This window comes from Apodemus sylvaticus, chromosome 22 (genome assembly GCF_947179515.1).
Source record: "Apodemus sylvaticus chromosome 22, mApoSyl1.1, whole genome shotgun sequence".
Taxonomy (NCBI): domain Eukaryota; kingdom Metazoa; phylum Chordata; class Mammalia; order Rodentia; family Muridae; genus Apodemus; species Apodemus sylvaticus.
In genome coordinates, this window is record NC_067493.1 from 19,313,100 (window position 1) to 19,330,878 (window position 17,779).

The following is a 17,779-nucleotide window of genomic DNA, read 5'->3' on the forward strand; positions in this document are numbered from 1 at the left end:
TATGTATATCTGTGTACCGTGTGCATGGAGTGCCCACATAGAGCAGAAGAGGACATTGGATCCCCTAGAGATGGAGTTATAGATGGTTATAATCTATGATCTGGGTGATAGGGATTAAACCCAGGTCTTCTATAAGAGCAGTAAGTGTTCTTAACCACTGAGCCATCTCTTACATATTTAAAAAGTACACTGTGGTGTGTGTGTGTGTGTATGTGTGTGGTGTGTACATGTGTATGCACCATAGCATCCAAGTGTGGAGGTGAGATAATTTTCAGGGGTAGGTTTCCTACCATGAGGGTTTTGGGTACTGACCTTCACCCAGTTTTGGCAGCAAGCGCCTTTACCTAGTGAGTGACCAACCAGCTTGCCTCATTTAATTTACATTTTTATTTTATGTGTGTGAGTGTTTTGCCTGTGTGTAAGTGCATCATGTGCATGCCTGGTGCCTCTCTGGGAAGCTTGATCCCCTGGAACCAGAGCTCTGGGCAGCTGTGGGCTGCCGTGTGGGTCCTGTGTTCTGACCCAAGTCTCACCACTGAAACATCTCTTCACCTCATTTGTTGGTTTATTTGTTTATAAAGTCTCATTTTGTAACACAGACTGGTCTAAAACTTCCTATGTAGTCCGGGCTTGCCTCAGTTTCCTGAGTGCTGACATTACAGGTGTTAAACATCATGCCCTAATAAACATCTAATACTGAGGTCTCAGAAGGGAACAAGACCAGCACAGTTTGGACACTTATAATTTAGAAATATCTCAAAACCAAGGACAGAGGGTGGAACATTCTGAAACCATAGTAAGGTTTCTGATTTAGATGGAAGGACCACTTTTCCTGAGGAAGGCTTTTTGCTTTCTTTAGTGGGTAGGATATCACTACACAGACCTAACTGATCTGAAAATCCATCTTCTAAACAGCCCAACACACTTCCCCTCCGTGTGTGTGTGTGTGTGTGTGTGTGTGTGTGTGTGTGTGTGTGTGTGTGTGTGTATACACATAGAGGCAAGGGATCCAGGTTGGCGTCTTCCTCAGTTCTTCACTTTTTAAAATTTTTATTTCTATTATATATTTAGGAGCATTTTGCCTTCAGGTAAGTCTGAGACCAGTGACTGGTGCCTTTGGAGGTCAGAAGAGGGCATTGTATCTAGTGGAACTGGAATTATGGACAATTGTCGGCTGCCTTGTGGGTGCTGGGAACTGAACTCTAGTCTTCTGCAAGAACCAGTTCTCCTAGCTGATGAGCGATCTCTTCAGCCCCTCACTTTTATCCTGGCGCTCACTGGCTAGACTGACTGGCCCCGGGCCTCAGGGATCTCTGCCTCCTCAATGCTGGGATTATGGGTACCACCAGGCCTTAGTTTACACATGAATTCTAGGGATCTGAATTCAGGTCTTCATGCTTTTTTGGCAAGCACTTGAGCCACTGAACCACGTCCCTGTACTATTGCACTGAGCCATCTCCATAGCCTCGAGGCCTGTCTTTTAAGAAAGTATAATGCTTACCAGTATTACTGACTGCATGGGCCACCGTGCCTTGTTTCCACAGTTCTGGGGATTGATCCCAGTTTGTGCATGCTGAGCAAACACCGTATCAACTGGGCTGCATCTCCAGCACTAAAATGGTCTTGAATTATTTCATTTAATCCTTTGTACAGCTCTGGGAGGCAGGTAATTCTGGGTGAATCCTCTTTTGCAAAGGACAAGAACATTTCAATTGATTATTATTAATAATAAAAGGAACTAGCACATAGTTTAGGGCACTGTGGAAAGTTTCAAGGGATGGTTAGATTTAAACTCCGAAGTGCCTTCAAGTTCTGAGCAGGACCACCATAAAGAGGTGAATGGCAGAACATGGAAACTAGACCAGTGGTCAATTTAAGTGGGAAGTTTTCTGGTCGTTGCAAAGCCACTAAGAAGCTCTAGAAGGTGGACATTCTTTGGAGGTCCTGGATTCTCCGTAGGAGGAGACTGGCAGTAAAAGATAGGACTGAGCAGGGCAGTGGTGGCACACGCCTTTAATCCCAGCACTTAGGAGGCAGTGGCAGGCAGATTTCTGAGTTCGAGGCCAGCCTGGTCTACAGAGTGAGTTCCAGGACAACCAGGGCTATACAGAGAAACCCTGTATTGAAAAACCCTGTATTTGATTGAAAAAACAAACAAACAAACAAAAAAAAAACAAAGATAAGACTAAGGCTGTTGCAGTAGTGCAGAAAGGCCAACGTCTTTGGATTGTTAAAAATATGGTTCTATTTGGTTTAGGAAATACAGTTTGCTTGTGGCTCAGATAGACAGAAAAGGTTTCTGGGAGTAGAGGGGAGAATATTTTCGGCTTAGGGCGTCGGGTCATCACCGGAAACCATTGAGGGTAACAGGTCAAGCAAGCTCTGGACGCAGAAGTTACAAGGCTGTCGCCAAACCTGGTCGAATCCAGTCCCTGCTGCACCTAGAAGCCAGCAGGTCCCTCAGACCTTTTTGTTAGGGTTGCTATCGGCACTAGGACCGCGCGACTGTTTTCAGTCCACAAGAGGCCAGCTAGAGGCGCATGCGCACTGTTGGGAGGCTCTGCCCTGCCCCCTAAGACAGGGTCGACCTTGTCACGTGCTCAGCTCCCTGGGTGCCCCGCTCACGTGACCGCCGCGCATGTCAGCTGATGCGGAGGGTTTGAAGCGGCGCCGGGAGGGAGCGAGGCCGCAGTGACGGCGGCGCGCTCGGACCCGCCCGCGTCCCGCGCTCACCCTGCGGCCATGGCCACCGCGGCGGGCCGGCGCGGCTCAGGTGAGCGCGGGCGGCGGGAGGGCGCGCCCGGCTCCGCGACCTCGGGTGACGAGCGCCCAGCCTTCCGCTCCAGTCCAATACTGGAAGATGGGCATTCGGTTCTGGAACCTGGGGGCGGCGGGTGGGCACCGGCATCTCCTACCTCAGGCGGAGAGCTTCTACCGATCCTACGATCTGGGCGGCGGGTGGGCATCGGCATATCTGACCTTGGACGGCGAATGTCCAGCCTAATGTTCTGACGTTCAGGGCGGACTTCTCAGCGTTCCTATGGGAGATTGACAGATGATACCTCCTAGAACCTGGGCAGTGGGTGCGCGTCGACAGTTCCAACCTTGGACGTCAAGCGCCCAACTTCCAGTTCGTCAGTTCCAGTGCGGACTTGTCAGATGCTCCATAGGGGCTGGCATCCCCTTGCCCATAGATGGGCAGATGGCTCCCCCCGCCCCCAGAACCTGAGCTTTCACTTCTCAAGTTTTTCAAGTCCCCATATGAGAGGAGAGAGAGAGACCATGGCATCCTAGAACCTGGGTGGTGGGTGGGTACCAACATCTCTAACCTCAGGTGGACAGCTTGCGTAGGACCCAGAGCTCAGGTAGTAGGTGGCTACCAGCATCTCTTGGCCCCAAGCAGTGAGGGTCTACAGTTCCTAGAACTGAGTGGTAGGTGGACCACGTCCCCAGCTTCTTGCACCAAGCTTTTCATTTTCCCCCTTAAAGTGTGGTGCAGACTTATGGAGTAGAGATGAGCAGTTGCTTCTTAGAACCAGTGGGTGGGCCCCAGCTTTAAAACCTCTGCAGAGGGCTGTGTTGTTGACAATGATCCTGAAGGCCAGTACGGACTTCATTACCTTATGAGAGAGAGAGTCAAGAGACTCCGAAAAACTTGGACTGTGGGTGGTCTTAAGATTCTCCCGTTTAAGAGGGGGACTCCACATTTCTTTTCAGGGTTGTTTGTGACCCGTAACCTAATCTCTTCTCAGACAGGCAGCCAGCTTCTTCCATTAGGACAGTATTTGAAGCTCATGGTTTTATTGATGGTGGTTTGGTTTTGTTTAGATCAGGTTCTTATTCTGTAGACCCTGAACTTCTTTTATTTATTTATTTATTATTTTTGTCTGTTTTGAGACAGAGTCTCTGTGTAGCTCTGACAGTTCTGGAATTCTGAGATCCACCTTCCTTTGCTTCCAGAATTCTGCTAGATTTGAATTTGTGATGTTCTTTCCTCAGCCTCTGAGGACTGGGATTGCAGGCCTAATCTAGTCTTTCTCCTCTTCCTCTCCTCCTCCTGGGTTGACCCTAGGGTCGTGTACCACACTACCACTGACTGTGTCCCAAGCTATAGCCAAAGTTCCAGTTGTTCCGTTTGTAGGAACACAGCCAGTAACCTGCACATGAGACCCAAGGCTTCCCTCTTGGAAGCCACTGCCCAGATGCTGAACCTCCCTGACCGTAGCAGGGAGCTGGAGGGATGGTCTCCATGACCTAGGGGACTAAATTACAGTTCCCCAAACTCATGCAGTCTTGCCTTCCTAATTGAGATTGTGGGCTCCTGGCTTCCAGGCTTGTCACTGAGAAATCTGGGGATGGCATCTCGTGTTGGTCTCTCACTGTGTGCTGGCTGCAGACATCCTTGTGGGAGCCCTGGCTGGCAAGGCCTGGGATGGGTTAAGCGTGATCTTAGCTAGGGACTTACAGCCTGCCTTTTGGCTTTCCTCCCTACCAGCTTGTAAACAAGCTCACCCAGACTGAAAAGGGAGGAGCCAGGTAGGAGCCACCGAGAGTGGCGTGGCCCAGCCTTTCCTGGCAGCTTCCGGGGCTGGAAGAATTGTTCACGAAGACTTGTGTAGCGTGCCCCTCAGACACACCTATGCACTGAAGAATAGATTATTTATTCTCTGGTTGGTCTGGCGCTCAAAGTAGTTTTTGGATCTCAGCCTCAGGGGTAGATGGCTTTAATTTCCATTCCCTGGACGTATTGAGGGAGGTGGACTGAGTCTGCGGTTTGTCTTTTGGCTGTGGGATTCCCAGAACTTGGCTCCCTGCAGGGTGATGTAGGAGTTCTGCCTTGTGGGTCCCAGGGATTGAACTCAGGGTGTCAGGTTTGGCCACAAGCACCTTTACCTACTGCTCCACCTCGCCAGCCCATTGGGGTTCTTCGGGATCAGGCTGTAACCCAGCCTAGCTTGTGTTTTGCTATGTAGTTCAGGCAAGCCTTGAACTTCTTCCTCTTGAGTGCCAGGTTTACGGACGTGAGTCATTGTGTCGGCCTTTATTATTGTTAATGTCAGACCTGTGGCCTGGAATGGGCTGGTTCCTAATGAGTTCGAAGGTTAATCTTGGGGGATTTGTCCTGAGAACACAGGAATTTAGGTCCAGCTCTGTGCTAATTACCCGTAGGCTGGAATTTGGGTAAGTGGGGACTTTACCAAGCCCTTGAAGATGCCAGCCAGCCCCGCTGGTCCTTCTCCCACAAGTCGACTGTGGTCCAGGCTCTGTGATAAAGGCTTTCTGAATATGGAGTTCTTAGCTTTGGTGCTTCATTTGGAAGGTGAGGCTGAGGTTCAGTGAGGAGATTAAACCTAGATTGTCTGGCTTGGTAGCAACCATCTCTATTCTCTGAGCTAATCTTGCTGCCTACTGTTAAATTTCAAACTTTGGGCTTATGGCTGAGGTGCCTTTTTAACATATCAAAGCAGACATTGACTTCAAGGTTACAGGACCTTCCCGGCTGGCAGACCCAACCCTGCCCTCTGACTCTCCAGCCCCAGTCTGGGCTGCCCTTCCCTATATAATCCAGCCATTTTGGATACCTGGACCCATCAGCTACTTTCCTTTAGGCCTTCTGGCTGCTGCTCCTAGTTCCTTTCTCTTCCTCCTCCGCTCCCTCCCCCTCTACCTCTCTTCACACGACTCAGGGTCCTGTCCACTCTGGACTCTCCCAGATGTCCCTGCCTTTGGCTATGTTCTCCACATATCTATAATAAACTTTCTCCACCATACCTAGGGACAGTCATGTTCCTTTTCTTTTCCTTTTTTAAAAATTTATTTATTTATTTATTTATTTATTTATTTATTTATTGGTTTTTTTCGAGACAGGGTTTCTCTGTGTAGCCCTGGCTGTCCTGGAACTCACTCTGCAGACCAGGCTGGCCTTGAACTCAGAAATCCGCCTACCTCTGCCTCCCAAGAGCTGGGATTAAAGGCGTGCGCCACCACCGCCCGGCTGATCTCTTTTTTTGTTTTTGTTTTTTTTCCCCAAGACAGGGTTTCTCTGTATAGCCCTGGCTGTCCTCGAACTCGGAAATCCGCCTGCCTCTGCCTCCCAGGCGTGCCGCCACCTTACAGGCGTGCGCCACCACCGCCCGGCTTCCTTTTCATTTTTTTTAAATTCACCTAACCCTTAAGACAGAATCCTAGGCTGGCCTAGGGTACTTATGTAGCTGAGGGTGGTCTTGAACTTCTGATCCTCCTGTCTCTGCCTCACAAGTGTTAGGATGTATAGGCATGGGTCGTGTCAGGCTCTTCTTTCTCTCACTGTATGGCCCATGCTGACCTAGAGCTTGTAATCCTCCTGCCTCATCCTTTCAGTGTTGGGATTATAAATCTGTGCCTTCTCCGATTCTACCCACCTCTTTCCCACTTGTCCTTCTGGTCACCCAAGGTCTCGTGTATCTCAAGCTGGCCCTAAACTTGCTGTATCTGCAAAGATGGACTTGATTTTGTGATCCTCCTGCTTCCGGCTCTCAAGAGCTGGGGTTTCAGACGTCACCACCGCACGCCATATTTTTCACATGCTGGGATTAGACTCACGGCTTTATAGCCTGGGCGGGAACTCTATCAGCTGAGCTGCAGCCCAGCCCTGTTTTGTTGTATTTCTTTTCAAAATACTTTTCATTACATTTACTTGTGTGTGCAAATGAGCTTGTGAGTTCTCTCCTTCCACCATGTGGGCTCAGAGGATCAGAATCAGGTTGTCTGGTTTGGTGGCAAACGCGTTGTTCCCTACTGAGCCTTCTTACAGTTTCCCTTCTGCACCTTTCCTCTCCTGTAGAATGGGTGGAGACTCGCTGGTGAAGGAAGCAGAGGGCGTTGCCCATCCCTGACCTTCTACTATCCTTTCCCGTTTGTTTAGAGACTGAGCGACTGCTGACCCCCAATCCTGGGTATGGGACCCAGGTGGGGACCTCGCCAGCCCCAACAACCCCCCCAGAAGAGGAAGACCTCCGCCGCCGCCTCAAGTACTTCTTTATGAGTCCGTGTGATAAGTTCCGGGCCAAAGGCCGCAAGCCCTGCAAGCTAATGCTGCAGGTGGTCAAGATCTTGGTGGTCACTGTGCAGGTGAGACCAGCTAGGCAGGACCATGGCCAAGTGCCACCATAGTCACTGTTTTCATCTTAGAGTGGCCCCTTGCTGACACACAGTGATGATGACAGAGGTGTTACCAGTCAGGAAGGAGTCTGACATTTGTGGTCAGTAACTCTTTTTAGCTCCCAGAAGCACTGGCCACTGTCTCACCTCCATTGTATACCCAAAATGGCCTGAGGCTCACACAGTTACCATGTGAAGTTACCCTGTGACTGAGCACACGGTAGATGGGATTTGAATCCAGTCAATCTGATGTTATCCTTTCTGATCTCCCCTCAGCAAAAGTAGACCACTCATGTTGGCTATCCTGAAGTGTGGGTTTAGCTGTCAATCAATAAACATACACTAACCATTCGTTCACCGCTGCTGTGAGGTATACTAGTACCCGCCTTGTGCTGTGCTCTAGGGATGCTTTGATCAATGTAGCATAGAACTTAAGAGGCAAAAAAAAAAAAAAAAAGTACAAGGACCTGATTTGCCTGTTGGTTTTTGGTGGGTTTTTTTGGTTTTTTGGTTGGTTGGTTGGTTTTGGTTTTTTGGATTTGGTTTTCTTTTTTTTTTTTTTTCTTTTTCTTCCCACCCCCCCCCCCACAGGATTTCTCTGTACAGCCCTGGCTGTCCTGGAACTCACTCTGACCAGGCTGGCCTCAAACTCAGAAATCTGCCTGCCTCTGCCTCCCAGAGTGCTAGGATTATAGGCGTGCACCACCACTGCCCGGCGGATTTGGTTTTTTTGAGACAGGGTTTCTCTGTGTAGCCCTGGCTGTCCTGGAACTCACTCTGTAGACCAGGCTGGCCTTGAACTCAGAAATCCACCTGCCTCTGCCTCCCAGAGTGCTGGGATTATAGGCGTGTGCCACTACCGACCAGCTGTCGGCAGGTTTTTATGTCAACTTGATAGCGAGTCATCAGACAGGAGGGACTTCAATTGAGAAAATGCCTTCATGAGATCTGGCTGTTGGCAAGCCTGGTGGGCATTTTCTTAATTTGTGATTGACTGGGGAGGCCCAAGCTCATTGTTGCTGGGGCCATTCCTGGCATGGTGGTCCTGGGTTCTATAAGAAAGCAGGCTGTGCAAGCCACAAAGAGCAAGCTAGTAAGCAGCACCCCTCCGTGGCCTCTGCGTCAGCCTCTGCCTCTAGGCCCCTGCCCTATTTGAGTTCTTGTACCAGCTTTCTCCAGTGATGAACTGTGATGTGAAAGTGTAAACAAATAAACTCTTTCCTCCCCAAGCTGCCTTTTCCTTTGGTCATGGTTTTCCATCACAATGTAACCCTAAGGCTGCTGAGGATAGGTCCAGCTGCTGCAGTGCTTGTTTGGCACGCAGGGAGCCCTGTGTCCCATCCCCAGTATTGCATAAACTCATTGCGATGTACACCTCTCCCTATGCCTTGCTGAGTTGTGGTATCAAGGCCAACCTCTGCCTCCTTCTTGTCAGCTCATCCTCTTTGGACTCAGCAACCAGCTGGTGGTGACCTTCCGGGAGGAGAACACCATTGCCTTCCGGCATCTGTTCCTGCTGGGTTACTCCGATGGGTCCGACGACAACTTTGCAGCCTACACCCGGGAGCAGCTCTACCAAGCCATCTTCTATGCTGTGGACCAGGTATAGTGAGCAAGTGTTGGGGCTTGGGGGGACCGTACTGAACAAGTGGAGCTCACAGATCCTCTCCTTCTCTACCCATAGTACCTGACACTACCTGAGATATCCCTGGGCCGGTATGCCTATGTCCGCGGTGGGGGCGGGCCTTGGGCCAACGGCTCAGCCCTGGCTCTCTGCCAGCGGTACTACCACCGCGGCCACGTGGACCCCGCCAATGATACCTTTGACATTGATCCGAGGGTGGTCACTGGTGAGTAGCCAGGGCGGGGCCTCACTGTTGGGTGTGTAGGCTTCTGGGATTAAAATCCTGACATCTAGGGTTCAGAGATTTGTCTCAACAGACTCTCCCGGTGAGGGACTGGGGTATGACTCAGAGGTAAATGTCTTGCCTAGAATCCCACAGTGAGGGGCTAAAGGTGAGGCTGTGGAGGGGGGAGGGGAAGTAGAGAAAAAGGGGGAAAAAAAAGATCTAAAATCTTGACCTTGTCACTTGTACATCTGTGTGATCAGATTGTGTAATCAAGAATAATTTGACATGTGCAGTGTTCTTAGTGGGATGCATGACACCAGAAGAGTCAGGCATTATTAATATCACTACTCCCTGAGTGTGTGGAGGGCCCGTGCAACGCTGTGGCCTTTATAGAGCATAAGGCAGATCATGCCCTCCCTCGGGTAGTGGCAGCAAAAGGTTAGATGGGAAGGGGCGGGCTGAAGGTGTAGCTCTAGTGGACTCTGGCCCAGCGCACAGATTCTAGGCTTGATCCCTGGTGCTAGAAAGAAGCAGTAAGCACAAACTTAGAGTTAAAGCATCGAAGAAGGCCCGGCAGGACTGGGGGGGGGCCCGGCATGGGCCTCCCCGTCCCTGAGTCCTTTTGCCTGTCCTCAGACTGTATCCAGGTGGATCCTCCTGACAGACCCCCCGACATCCCCAGTGAGGACTTGGACTTCTTGGAGAGCAGCACCAGTTACAAGAACCTCACGTTGAAATTCCACAAGTACTGCCCTTTCTCTTGAGGGGCTGGGTCTTTGAGGGGCTCAAGGGTCCAGCAGAGGGTGGGGTGATTGGAGTGTCCAGAGTCCAAACGCTGGAGCTGAGGCCACTTTCATGGAGTTGATAGGGGCCAGGGCCCTCGCCCAGTGACCATTTCCTCTGCTAGCTGCAGAGTCAGCATGGGATAGGAGTGTGTGACATTGGACCCGTGCCCCTCACCCAAGCCTCCCCCCAATAGGCTGATCAACGTCACCATCTACTTCCAGCTGAAGACAATTAACCTGCAGAGCCTCATCAACAATGAGATCCCTGATTGTTACACCTTCAGTGTCCTGGTGAGCAGCTGGTGATGCTCTGGACCTCGGGCTCCCTGGCATGGTTGAGGGACTTCAGAGGAGTATCACTCAAGATGTTATGAGAGTGATGGTTAGAGGCTAGGACACGGGCCAGCCGTCATGGGGGCTGGGGGTTGCTATGAGAGTGATGGGGAAGAGGCTAGGACATGGACCAGCCGTCATGGGGGCTGGGGGTTGCTATGAGAGTGATGGGGAAGAGGTAGGACAGATTGGTGTTTGGGGCTGCTCCAGCGTACTCTGCTCTCACCCCCTTCAGATCACATTTGACAATAAAGCGCACAGTGGGCGAATCCCCATCCGCCTGGAGACCCAGACCCACATCCAGGAGTGTAAACACCCCAGTGTCTCCAGACATGGTAAACCCTCCCATCCTCAGACTCCCTGTTACCCTAAGATTAGTCCTGACTCTCCCAGACATTTCCTGGGCCTCAGATAGTACAGGCCAGGGGCCTTACTGTGCATGACTTCTCTGTGGCCCCAGACCTGTGTTGATCCGACATCTTGACTGGGTAGGAGGATCTTGGGCATCTTAGTTAGGGTTTCCATTGCTGTGAAGAAGACACCATGATTAAGGTAACTCGTATAAAAGAAAACATTTAATTGGGGCTGGTTTATAGTTTCAGAGGTTCAGTCCATTATCATCATGGTGGGAAGCACACAGCAAGCAGGAAGACTTGGTTCTGGAAGGAGAGTTCTACATCTTGATCCAAAGGCAGCTAGGAGGAGGGTCTCTGCACTGAGTGGGATTTCAGCACTAGGAGCCCTCAAAGCCCACCTACACAGTGACACACTTCCTCTAACAAAGCCACACCCCCACCTGGGGGTGCATTGGAAGACCCTCCAACAGTGCCACACACCCCATTGCCATTTCCCATGGGATAAGCATATTCAAACCTCCACAGTGGGCCTGGTCCGGTTCACCACAGGCCTGTAGTCCTAACTATGTAGGCAGTGAATGTAGTGGATACTCAAAGTCAAAATCTGCCTGGGTAATTTTGAGAGGCCTTGTCTCAAAACAAAATGTAAAAAGATGGCTTGGGATGTAGCCTAGTGGGACAGTGGTTTCCTGCTATGCTCAAGGTCTGAGGTTTAATCCTCAGTACTGTACATAAATATATACGTAAATAAATATTTTCTTAGGTTATGTGAAGCCTTGTCCCAAAATAAAACAAAGTAGGCTGGAGAGTGATTCTAGCAGACAGGAGACCCTGTGTTCAATGCTCACTGCTTTCATAACACCTTTAAGATTTAGTTTTTCTGTAATCCCAGTATGAAGTCAAGACCAACCTTGGCTATATAATAAGTCTGAGGTCAGCCTTGGATATATGAGATCCTGTCTTTGAGACAAACAGCAAAACAAAACAAGTTGGAGTTATATGTTCATGGTAGAGCACTTGGCTGGACACCACATTGCTCCGAACCAGGGTTCATCAGGGATTTTTGACCCTCTCCATGCGCACACACACACACACACACACACACACACACACACACACAGGGTTTCTTCCCTGGTCTAGCCCCCAGCCCCAACCTCTTGTGGCCCTGTGAGTTTTGATCACAGTCACCCCTTTCCTTAGGAGACAACAGCTTCCGGCTTCTGTTTGATGTGGTGGTCATCCTCACCTGCTCCCTGTCCTTCCTGCTGTGTGCTCGCTCACTGCTCCGTGGCTTCCTGCTGCAGAACGTGAGGCCCTGGTGTCACGAGCGCTGGTGCCCGCCTTGCCCAGCCCTGGGGCCGTGGTGGGGGTGATGGCCTAGGGGTTTCTAGACACACCCTCACCTGGGCTCCTCCCGTAGGAGTTTGTTGTATTCATGTGGCGTCGACGGGGTCGGGAAATCAGCTTCTGGGAACGGCTGGAGTTTGTCAATGGCTGGTACATCCTGCTGGTCACCAGTGACGTGCTTACCATCTCGGGGACAGTCATGAAGATTGGCATTGAGGCAAAGGTATGAGTCCTATCAGTGACCGGCTCGAAGGACGGTGTGTGTCTGTCTCCAGGCCTTTGCCTACTTGGGGAGCACCTTACCCCCAGGTGGAGTACAGCCCATGGGCTGACCCCTGCTTCTGCCCACAGAACCTAGCCAGCTATGACGTCTGCAGCATCCTCTTGGGAACCTCCACTCTGCTCGTCTGGGTCGGTGTCATTCGCTACCTGACATTTTTCCACAAATACAACGTGAGTGTCCCGTGCCTGAGCCCCGCCTGGGCAGTGTCTGTCCCCTGCCTCTCAATAAACCCAAGCACACAAAGCAGTCACTAGTTCCTGCTAATCCGTCTTTGCTTGCTTCCTTCCTTTTCTTTCTTTCTTTCTTTCTTTCTTTCTTTCTTTCTTTCTTTCTTTCTTTCTTTCTTTCTTTCTTTCTTCCTTCCTTCCTTCCTTCCTTCCTTCCTTCCTTTTTTCATTTCTTTATTATTTAAAAAAATTTTTTTGAGACAGGGTTTCTCTGTGTATTCCTCACTACAGTAGTATTGGAACTCCCTCTGTAAGCCAAGTTGGTCTGGAATTCAAAGATCTGCCTCCCTCTGTCTTTCAAGTGCTGGCCCTAAAGACATGCACCTGGCTCTTTTTTTAAAGACAGAATCTTTTGTAGCCCAGGTTGGCCTTCCTATCTAGTTAAGGATGATGACCTTGTACTTCAGATTTTCCTGTCTTTTACCTCCCAAGGGCTGGAAGGACAGCTGTGTGTCTCTATGCTTAGCTTTCTGTAGTGCCAGGTATTGAACTCAAGCCCTTGTGCATACTAGACACTCTACAATTGAGCTATGTCACCAAACCACAAATCTCTTTCTTATACCACCTACCACAGACACACGAGTCTTTGTACCCGGGCAGGACCACGGGAGCCTGTCCCTACCTGCCCATCCAGCTGAGTCCAGCTGTGGTATGTTCTAGGCTCCCCCCAGGTGGGTCCTGCCCTATCGAAACTCTCGGCAGCCCCTCTGACCACACTGGTGAAGCCTTCCCTGCCCTCCGAGAGCTAGCTGGGTTGTGGCCATGGCTTTCATTGTGGTCCCTTGCCCTTCTGCAGATCTTGATTGCCACGTTGCGGGTGGCACTGCCCAGCGTCATGCGTTTCTGCTGCTGTGTGGCCGTCATTTACCTGGGCTACTGCTTCTGTGGCTGGATCGTCCTAGGGCCCTACCACGTGAAGGTAAGGGTTACAGGGGCTGTGGTGTTTATTGATCGACCATCAGGGGACTTTAGCTTTTCATTTGTATAAGTAAATGTGTTCATGTGTATGTGTGTGCATGTCTGTATTCTGTATACACATGTATGTGCAAGCCAGAGGTCAGCCTTTACTATCATTCTAAAAACTCATTCACCTAATAGGTTTGTTTTGTTTGTAGACCAGGTCTTACAGTGTGGCCATGACAATCTTGGAACTCACTATATAAGTCAGGCCGGCCTCAAATTCACAGCCATACATGTGTCTGTCTCTCAGAATGCTGGGATTAAAGACACATGGCATGAAGTCCATCCCCGCCTTGGTTTTGACTTTCAGACAGGGTCTGATTGTCATAGCTCATGATTAGGATAACTCAGCTGGCCTCTGAGCCCCAAGGGATCCTCCTGTCTCCACCTCCCGAGGGCTGGGATTACGAACACATTTTCATACCCAGTTTTTAATGTAGGTGCTGGGGATCAAACTTGGGACCTCATGCTTTCTAATCAAGAACTTTACCATCTGATCCACCTCCTATGCACTTTGTAGCAGTTATGTGTTCTGTTCCTTCTGACCCTCGATGCTCCTGACATTGACCCCACGACTGACTTGGTCATCCTTGCGGTCACTGATGACTGTCTTGTTCTGATTACGCCACCTGTCAGCCCCTCTGACTCCTGAGGAACTAGTCCTTGACCCTGTGACCCTCAGACAGGCCCAGTCGCCATCTTCCTGTGCACTGAGCCCTAGTGAGCACAGCGACCCTCTCTCTACTCAGGTGTGTCTTCTTACCCGACCCTCTGCCTACAGTTCCGCTCGCTGTCCATGGTTTCCGAGTGTCTCTTCTCGCTCATCAACGGAGACGACATGTTCGTGACATTTGCAGCCATGCAGGCCCAGCAGGGTCACAGCAGCCTGGTGTGGCTCTTCTCCCAGCTCTACCTCTACTCCTTCATCAGCCTCTTCATCTACATGGTGCTCAGCCTCTTCATCGCTCTCATCACCGGCGCCTATGACACCATCAAGGTCAGCCGCCTCTCCATGTCCCCCCCCCAAGTCCTGTCTCCCCTTTCCCCTCCCCTGAGTCCAAGAGTTGCTTGGCTTCACAAAGTTGACCTGGCTTCACCATAGTTGGAACAGGTAGGACCCAGAAGCTCTGTGAAGTCCAAAGAGACAGTGGCCAGGGTCTGGGTTTGGGGTAGTTGGGGTGGTTTGAGTCGTTCTGGAAGAGTCGTCCTGGACGGGTGGACCACCGCTGGATTCAGCTGGATGTGCAGGAAAGGACTGGCTCCTATGGTCGGTCCTTCTAGGGTACAAGAATGTGTCAGTATTCTCTCTCTCTCTCTCTCTCTCTCTCTCTCTCTGTGTGTGTGTGTGTGTGTGTGTGTGTGTGTTGCATGCATCTTGTTACATGTGTCAGAGGCCAAACCACAGAACTGGTTCTCTCTTCACCGTATGCATCATAGAGAGACCTGTACACTAGTTATTGGTTTTGCAGCAAGTGCCTTTACCTGAAAGCCATCTCACTGGCCTCCTCCCTCTTGCATATTATTATTTTTTTTAAAAAAAAAACCATTTACACTGTAAGACACAGGAGTTTTATACCACATACACATACACACACCTGTACATGTGTGCATGTGCACACCACACACAAGGCAAATATACATAACTATCCAAAGGTCGGTGTGGCTAGGCGGCTGCTCAGAACATTCCCTTCATCTCTTGAGAACTCCACACGGGGGAGGTGGGAACCCAGGCAGGAGCACACGTATAGAAAGGAACATCCGGGGCTGGAGAGATGGCTCAGCAGTTAAGGGTACTGACTGCTCTTCCCAAGGTCCTGAGTTCAAATCCCAGCAACCACATGGTGGTTCAAAACCATCCGTAATAATGAGATCTGACCCCCTCTTCTGGGGTGTCTGAAGACAGCTACAGTGTACTCACATATAATAAATAAATTTAAAAAAAAAAAAGAAAAGAAAGGAACATCCGAAGATGGTAGGCAGAAAGGACTCGGAGAATAGCGGGGATGCCAGAGGTTACGGGCAGCAGACTTTACTGGGACTCTGCCTCATTCTAAGTCACTGGCAGCCGGTGTGTGCACGCTTTCCCATGTGGATGGATCTATAGCTGTACCACAGGTTCATTACTGTTTCCCAGGCCCCAAGCGGCCACATTGAGTCTTGCAGGAACACTCGGATATTGCATACACGCAGGACCCTTGGATGTAGGAGTTCAGGCCCTATGCCCATTAACTGCGTGTTACACTGTTTCAGCTATATTGACAAGCTAGATTGCTAAATACCAGTCTAGGCTTCTGGCCTGCAGCAGCGGGCACTAAACCAATGAGCATGAGGCCTGTGGCCACATCCAGGGACATAGAAGATTTCTACAGTGACGCAAGCCACAAAACAAAGGTCCAGAAGTGAGGCCCAGAGAGGTCACATCAGAGAACCAGCAGGACCTCTGGCTCACTGGACCTAAAGCGCTGAGAGGGCGGGGCCCAGCTTGCTGCTGACGCTCGCCCGTGGGAACCATCCCTTTCCAGCACCCAGGAGGCACTGGCACCGAGAAGAGTGAGCTCCAGGCCTACATCGAGCAGTGCCAGGATAGTCCCACATCTGGCAAGTTCCGCCGTGGAAGTGGCTCAGCTTGTAGCCTTCTCTGCTGCTGTGGAAGGTTGGAGCCCCGGTCTGGGTTGTGGCTTGACAGAGGCTGGGGGAAGGACTGTGCCGGAGAGACCCGATGCCTCTTCTTCCCATTTCTGTGTTCCAGGGACTCCCCGGAGGACCACTCGCTGCTTGTGAACTGACCCAGGACGACCGATCGATCACCACGAGACTATCCCATGTACTGCTGGAACCCCAGCTTATTTATTTTTTAGAATTTGCTGTAAAAGATCTGCTTCTGACAGGCCTTGTGAGGGCTTGGGCTGATCGAATCGGACACTGGGGAAGGGAGGGCATGTAGGGCGGCTGTTTAATAAAAGGGAACGTAAATGTGGTGGTCTAATTTGTCATAAATTGTCAGCTCCTTTAAGAGGCAGCCACAGCCACACTAGGCATGGCTGGCGTAGTGCGACCTTCCAAGCATGGCGGGAGGCGGGGAAGGGGCGTGCCCTGCAGCGGAATAATTTAAAGGTGCCGCATTTGAGGCAGCAGACAGAAAGCTAGGGGTGTTGGCCGACGCTGGATGGACCTGGTTGCAGCTCCTGAGTGGTCCGAGTTTCCATCGACCGAGCAAAGGTGTCCCTTCGAGGACCGTTAGCGAGCTTCGGCTTTGCCCCGAATCGCTTTGTCCTGATTCCGGGTAGGTCCCGACTTTTTGATGTTCCAATACCACCCCACCCCCATTCCTAAGTTCCTTGTCCCGGTGTTTCCGCATCGGTTTCCAGTTACGACCTGGAGTACGGAAAGGGAGAAGTCAATCTAGCAATTTCCAGGTAACATCTCAGGGCCCTGCGATCCCTCTGAATTTCCATTAATAGTCTAAAGGCATGAAAAAGATCTCCAGCGTCCCAGAAGAGTCCCGGTAGCATTCCAGCCTCCCTCGGTATCTTCCTGGAAGCTCTTAGACTCCTTAGTAGTTTTGTGTATCTCCGGATCTCAGTAACTTTCCAGTGCGTCGTTCCTCCTACCCTCCCCCAATTCCGGCGTCCCTGGTTACACATCCGGCATCATTCCACTACTCCCAGGGATGCTCTGCACCGCGAGACCCGGTAACTCTCCTCTTAACGTGACACTTAAATCTCCAAGCTCTCGCCTATATAACACTTTGGGAGCTCCTCTTACTCCGATGGCCCTAGAGCCCCCTTTTCAATAGATTGCACAGCTGTGCTCCTCTACGCCCCAGCTCCCAGCTTCCTCGATGGGCCAGGCTTGGGTCAGGAACCCAAAGTCCAATTGTCCCTCAGCCTCCTTCCTGGCTTACCGGTCTTGGTTTCTTCTGAAGTGAGACATCCCGTCTTTACAGGGTATAGGAAAGAGTATCTCCTGAGGGTTGGTTAATCAAGTGTAGTCAGACTTATGGAAGGCCAGGCTAAGGAAGAAATCACTTCCAGAAGAGATCATGGCTTAAGGGCACCTGCCAGCGAACTGCTGTGGGTGCCAGGAATCGCTACCCTTTGGCCTTTGGGTGCCGATGAATACGTTGGGGAGTCTGGTCAGCCTTATGCATAGGTGAAATAGGTCAGAGAACTGGGGTCTGGTCTCACCCCTCGATCTGGGTTGGAAGGTCAATTTGCCCCTATCCTTCTGTCTAGCAGTAACCCCTCTAGACGCTCTCACCCCAACCCCGGCGAATGGAGGAGTCACTCCAGCCAAAGGTATCTAAGGGGCGTGGCTTGTGAGCCGAGATAGGGGAAGAGCCTGTAGTCAGTGCTGGGTAGACTTGATTGACATCTTGTTCTGGTCCCTTCTGCTCCTCGATTTCCAGGACTGCAGGCTACCAGACCTGCTACCTAGTCCGAAACAATCAATGGAGGCCCCACTGCAAACCGGAATGGTAAGGGTTGGGGAATTTTTG

At 50.8% G+C, this 17,779-nt stretch overlaps 2 protein-coding genes across 6 annotated transcripts in view; both read left to right on the forward strand.

Moving 5' to 3' along the window:
- Nucleotides 1–2,623: 2,623 nt before the first annotated feature.
- On the forward strand, nucleotides 2,624–16,267 carry Mcoln1 (mucolipin TRP cation channel 1). Its single transcript, XM_052167451.1, has 14 exons — nucleotides 2,624–2,773; nucleotides 6,905–7,110; nucleotides 8,576–8,743; nucleotides 8,825–8,990; nucleotides 9,627–9,735; nucleotides 9,970–10,066; nucleotides 10,344–10,443; nucleotides 11,665–11,771; nucleotides 11,885–12,034; nucleotides 12,163–12,264; nucleotides 13,118–13,240; nucleotides 14,063–14,278; nucleotides 15,804–15,934; nucleotides 16,031–16,267. Exons 1-14 carry the CDS (start codon nucleotides 2,743–2,745, stop codon nucleotides 16,065–16,067), a joined length of 1,743 nt encoding a protein of 580 aa, XP_052023411.1. The 5' UTR covers nucleotides 2,624–2,742; the 3' UTR covers nucleotides 16,068–16,267.
- A 132-nt stretch (nucleotides 16,268–16,399) lies between these two features.
- Pnpla6 (patatin like phospholipase domain containing 6) overlaps nucleotides 16,400–17,779 on the forward strand; it is a 31,673-nt gene continuing 30,293 nt past the window's right edge. For 2 of the 5 annotated variants that reach the window (XM_052167445.1, XM_052167447.1), the window contains exons 1-3: nucleotides 16,401–16,564; nucleotides 17,517–17,579; nucleotides 17,690–17,758. In XM_052167445.1, the coding sequence (XP_052023405.1) occupies nucleotides 17,556–17,579; nucleotides 17,690–17,758 (93 nt within the window). In that variant the 5' untranslated portion in view covers nucleotides 16,401–16,564; nucleotides 17,517–17,555. Of the gene's footprint in view, nucleotides 16,565–17,516; nucleotides 17,580–17,689; nucleotides 17,759–17,779 lie in introns of all 5 variants that reach the window. The other 3 variants (XM_052167448.1, XM_052167446.1, XM_052167449.1) reach the window with 3 other exon arrangements.

Bases quoted from the DNA above. Each gene is read 5' to 3' on its own strand.
- Mcoln1 (XM_052167451.1), top strand. From the start codon at position 2,743: ATGGCCACCGCGGCGGGCCGGCGCGGCTCAG. The intron at 9,736-9,969 runs GTACTGCCCTTT...TCCCCCCAATAG, and splicing joins CTCACGTTGAAATTCCACAA to GCTGATCAACGTCACCATCT. The intron at 15,935-16,030 runs GTTGGAGCCCCG...TCTGTGTTCCAG, and splicing joins CTTCTCTGCTGCTGTGGAAG to GGACTCCCCGGAGGACCACT.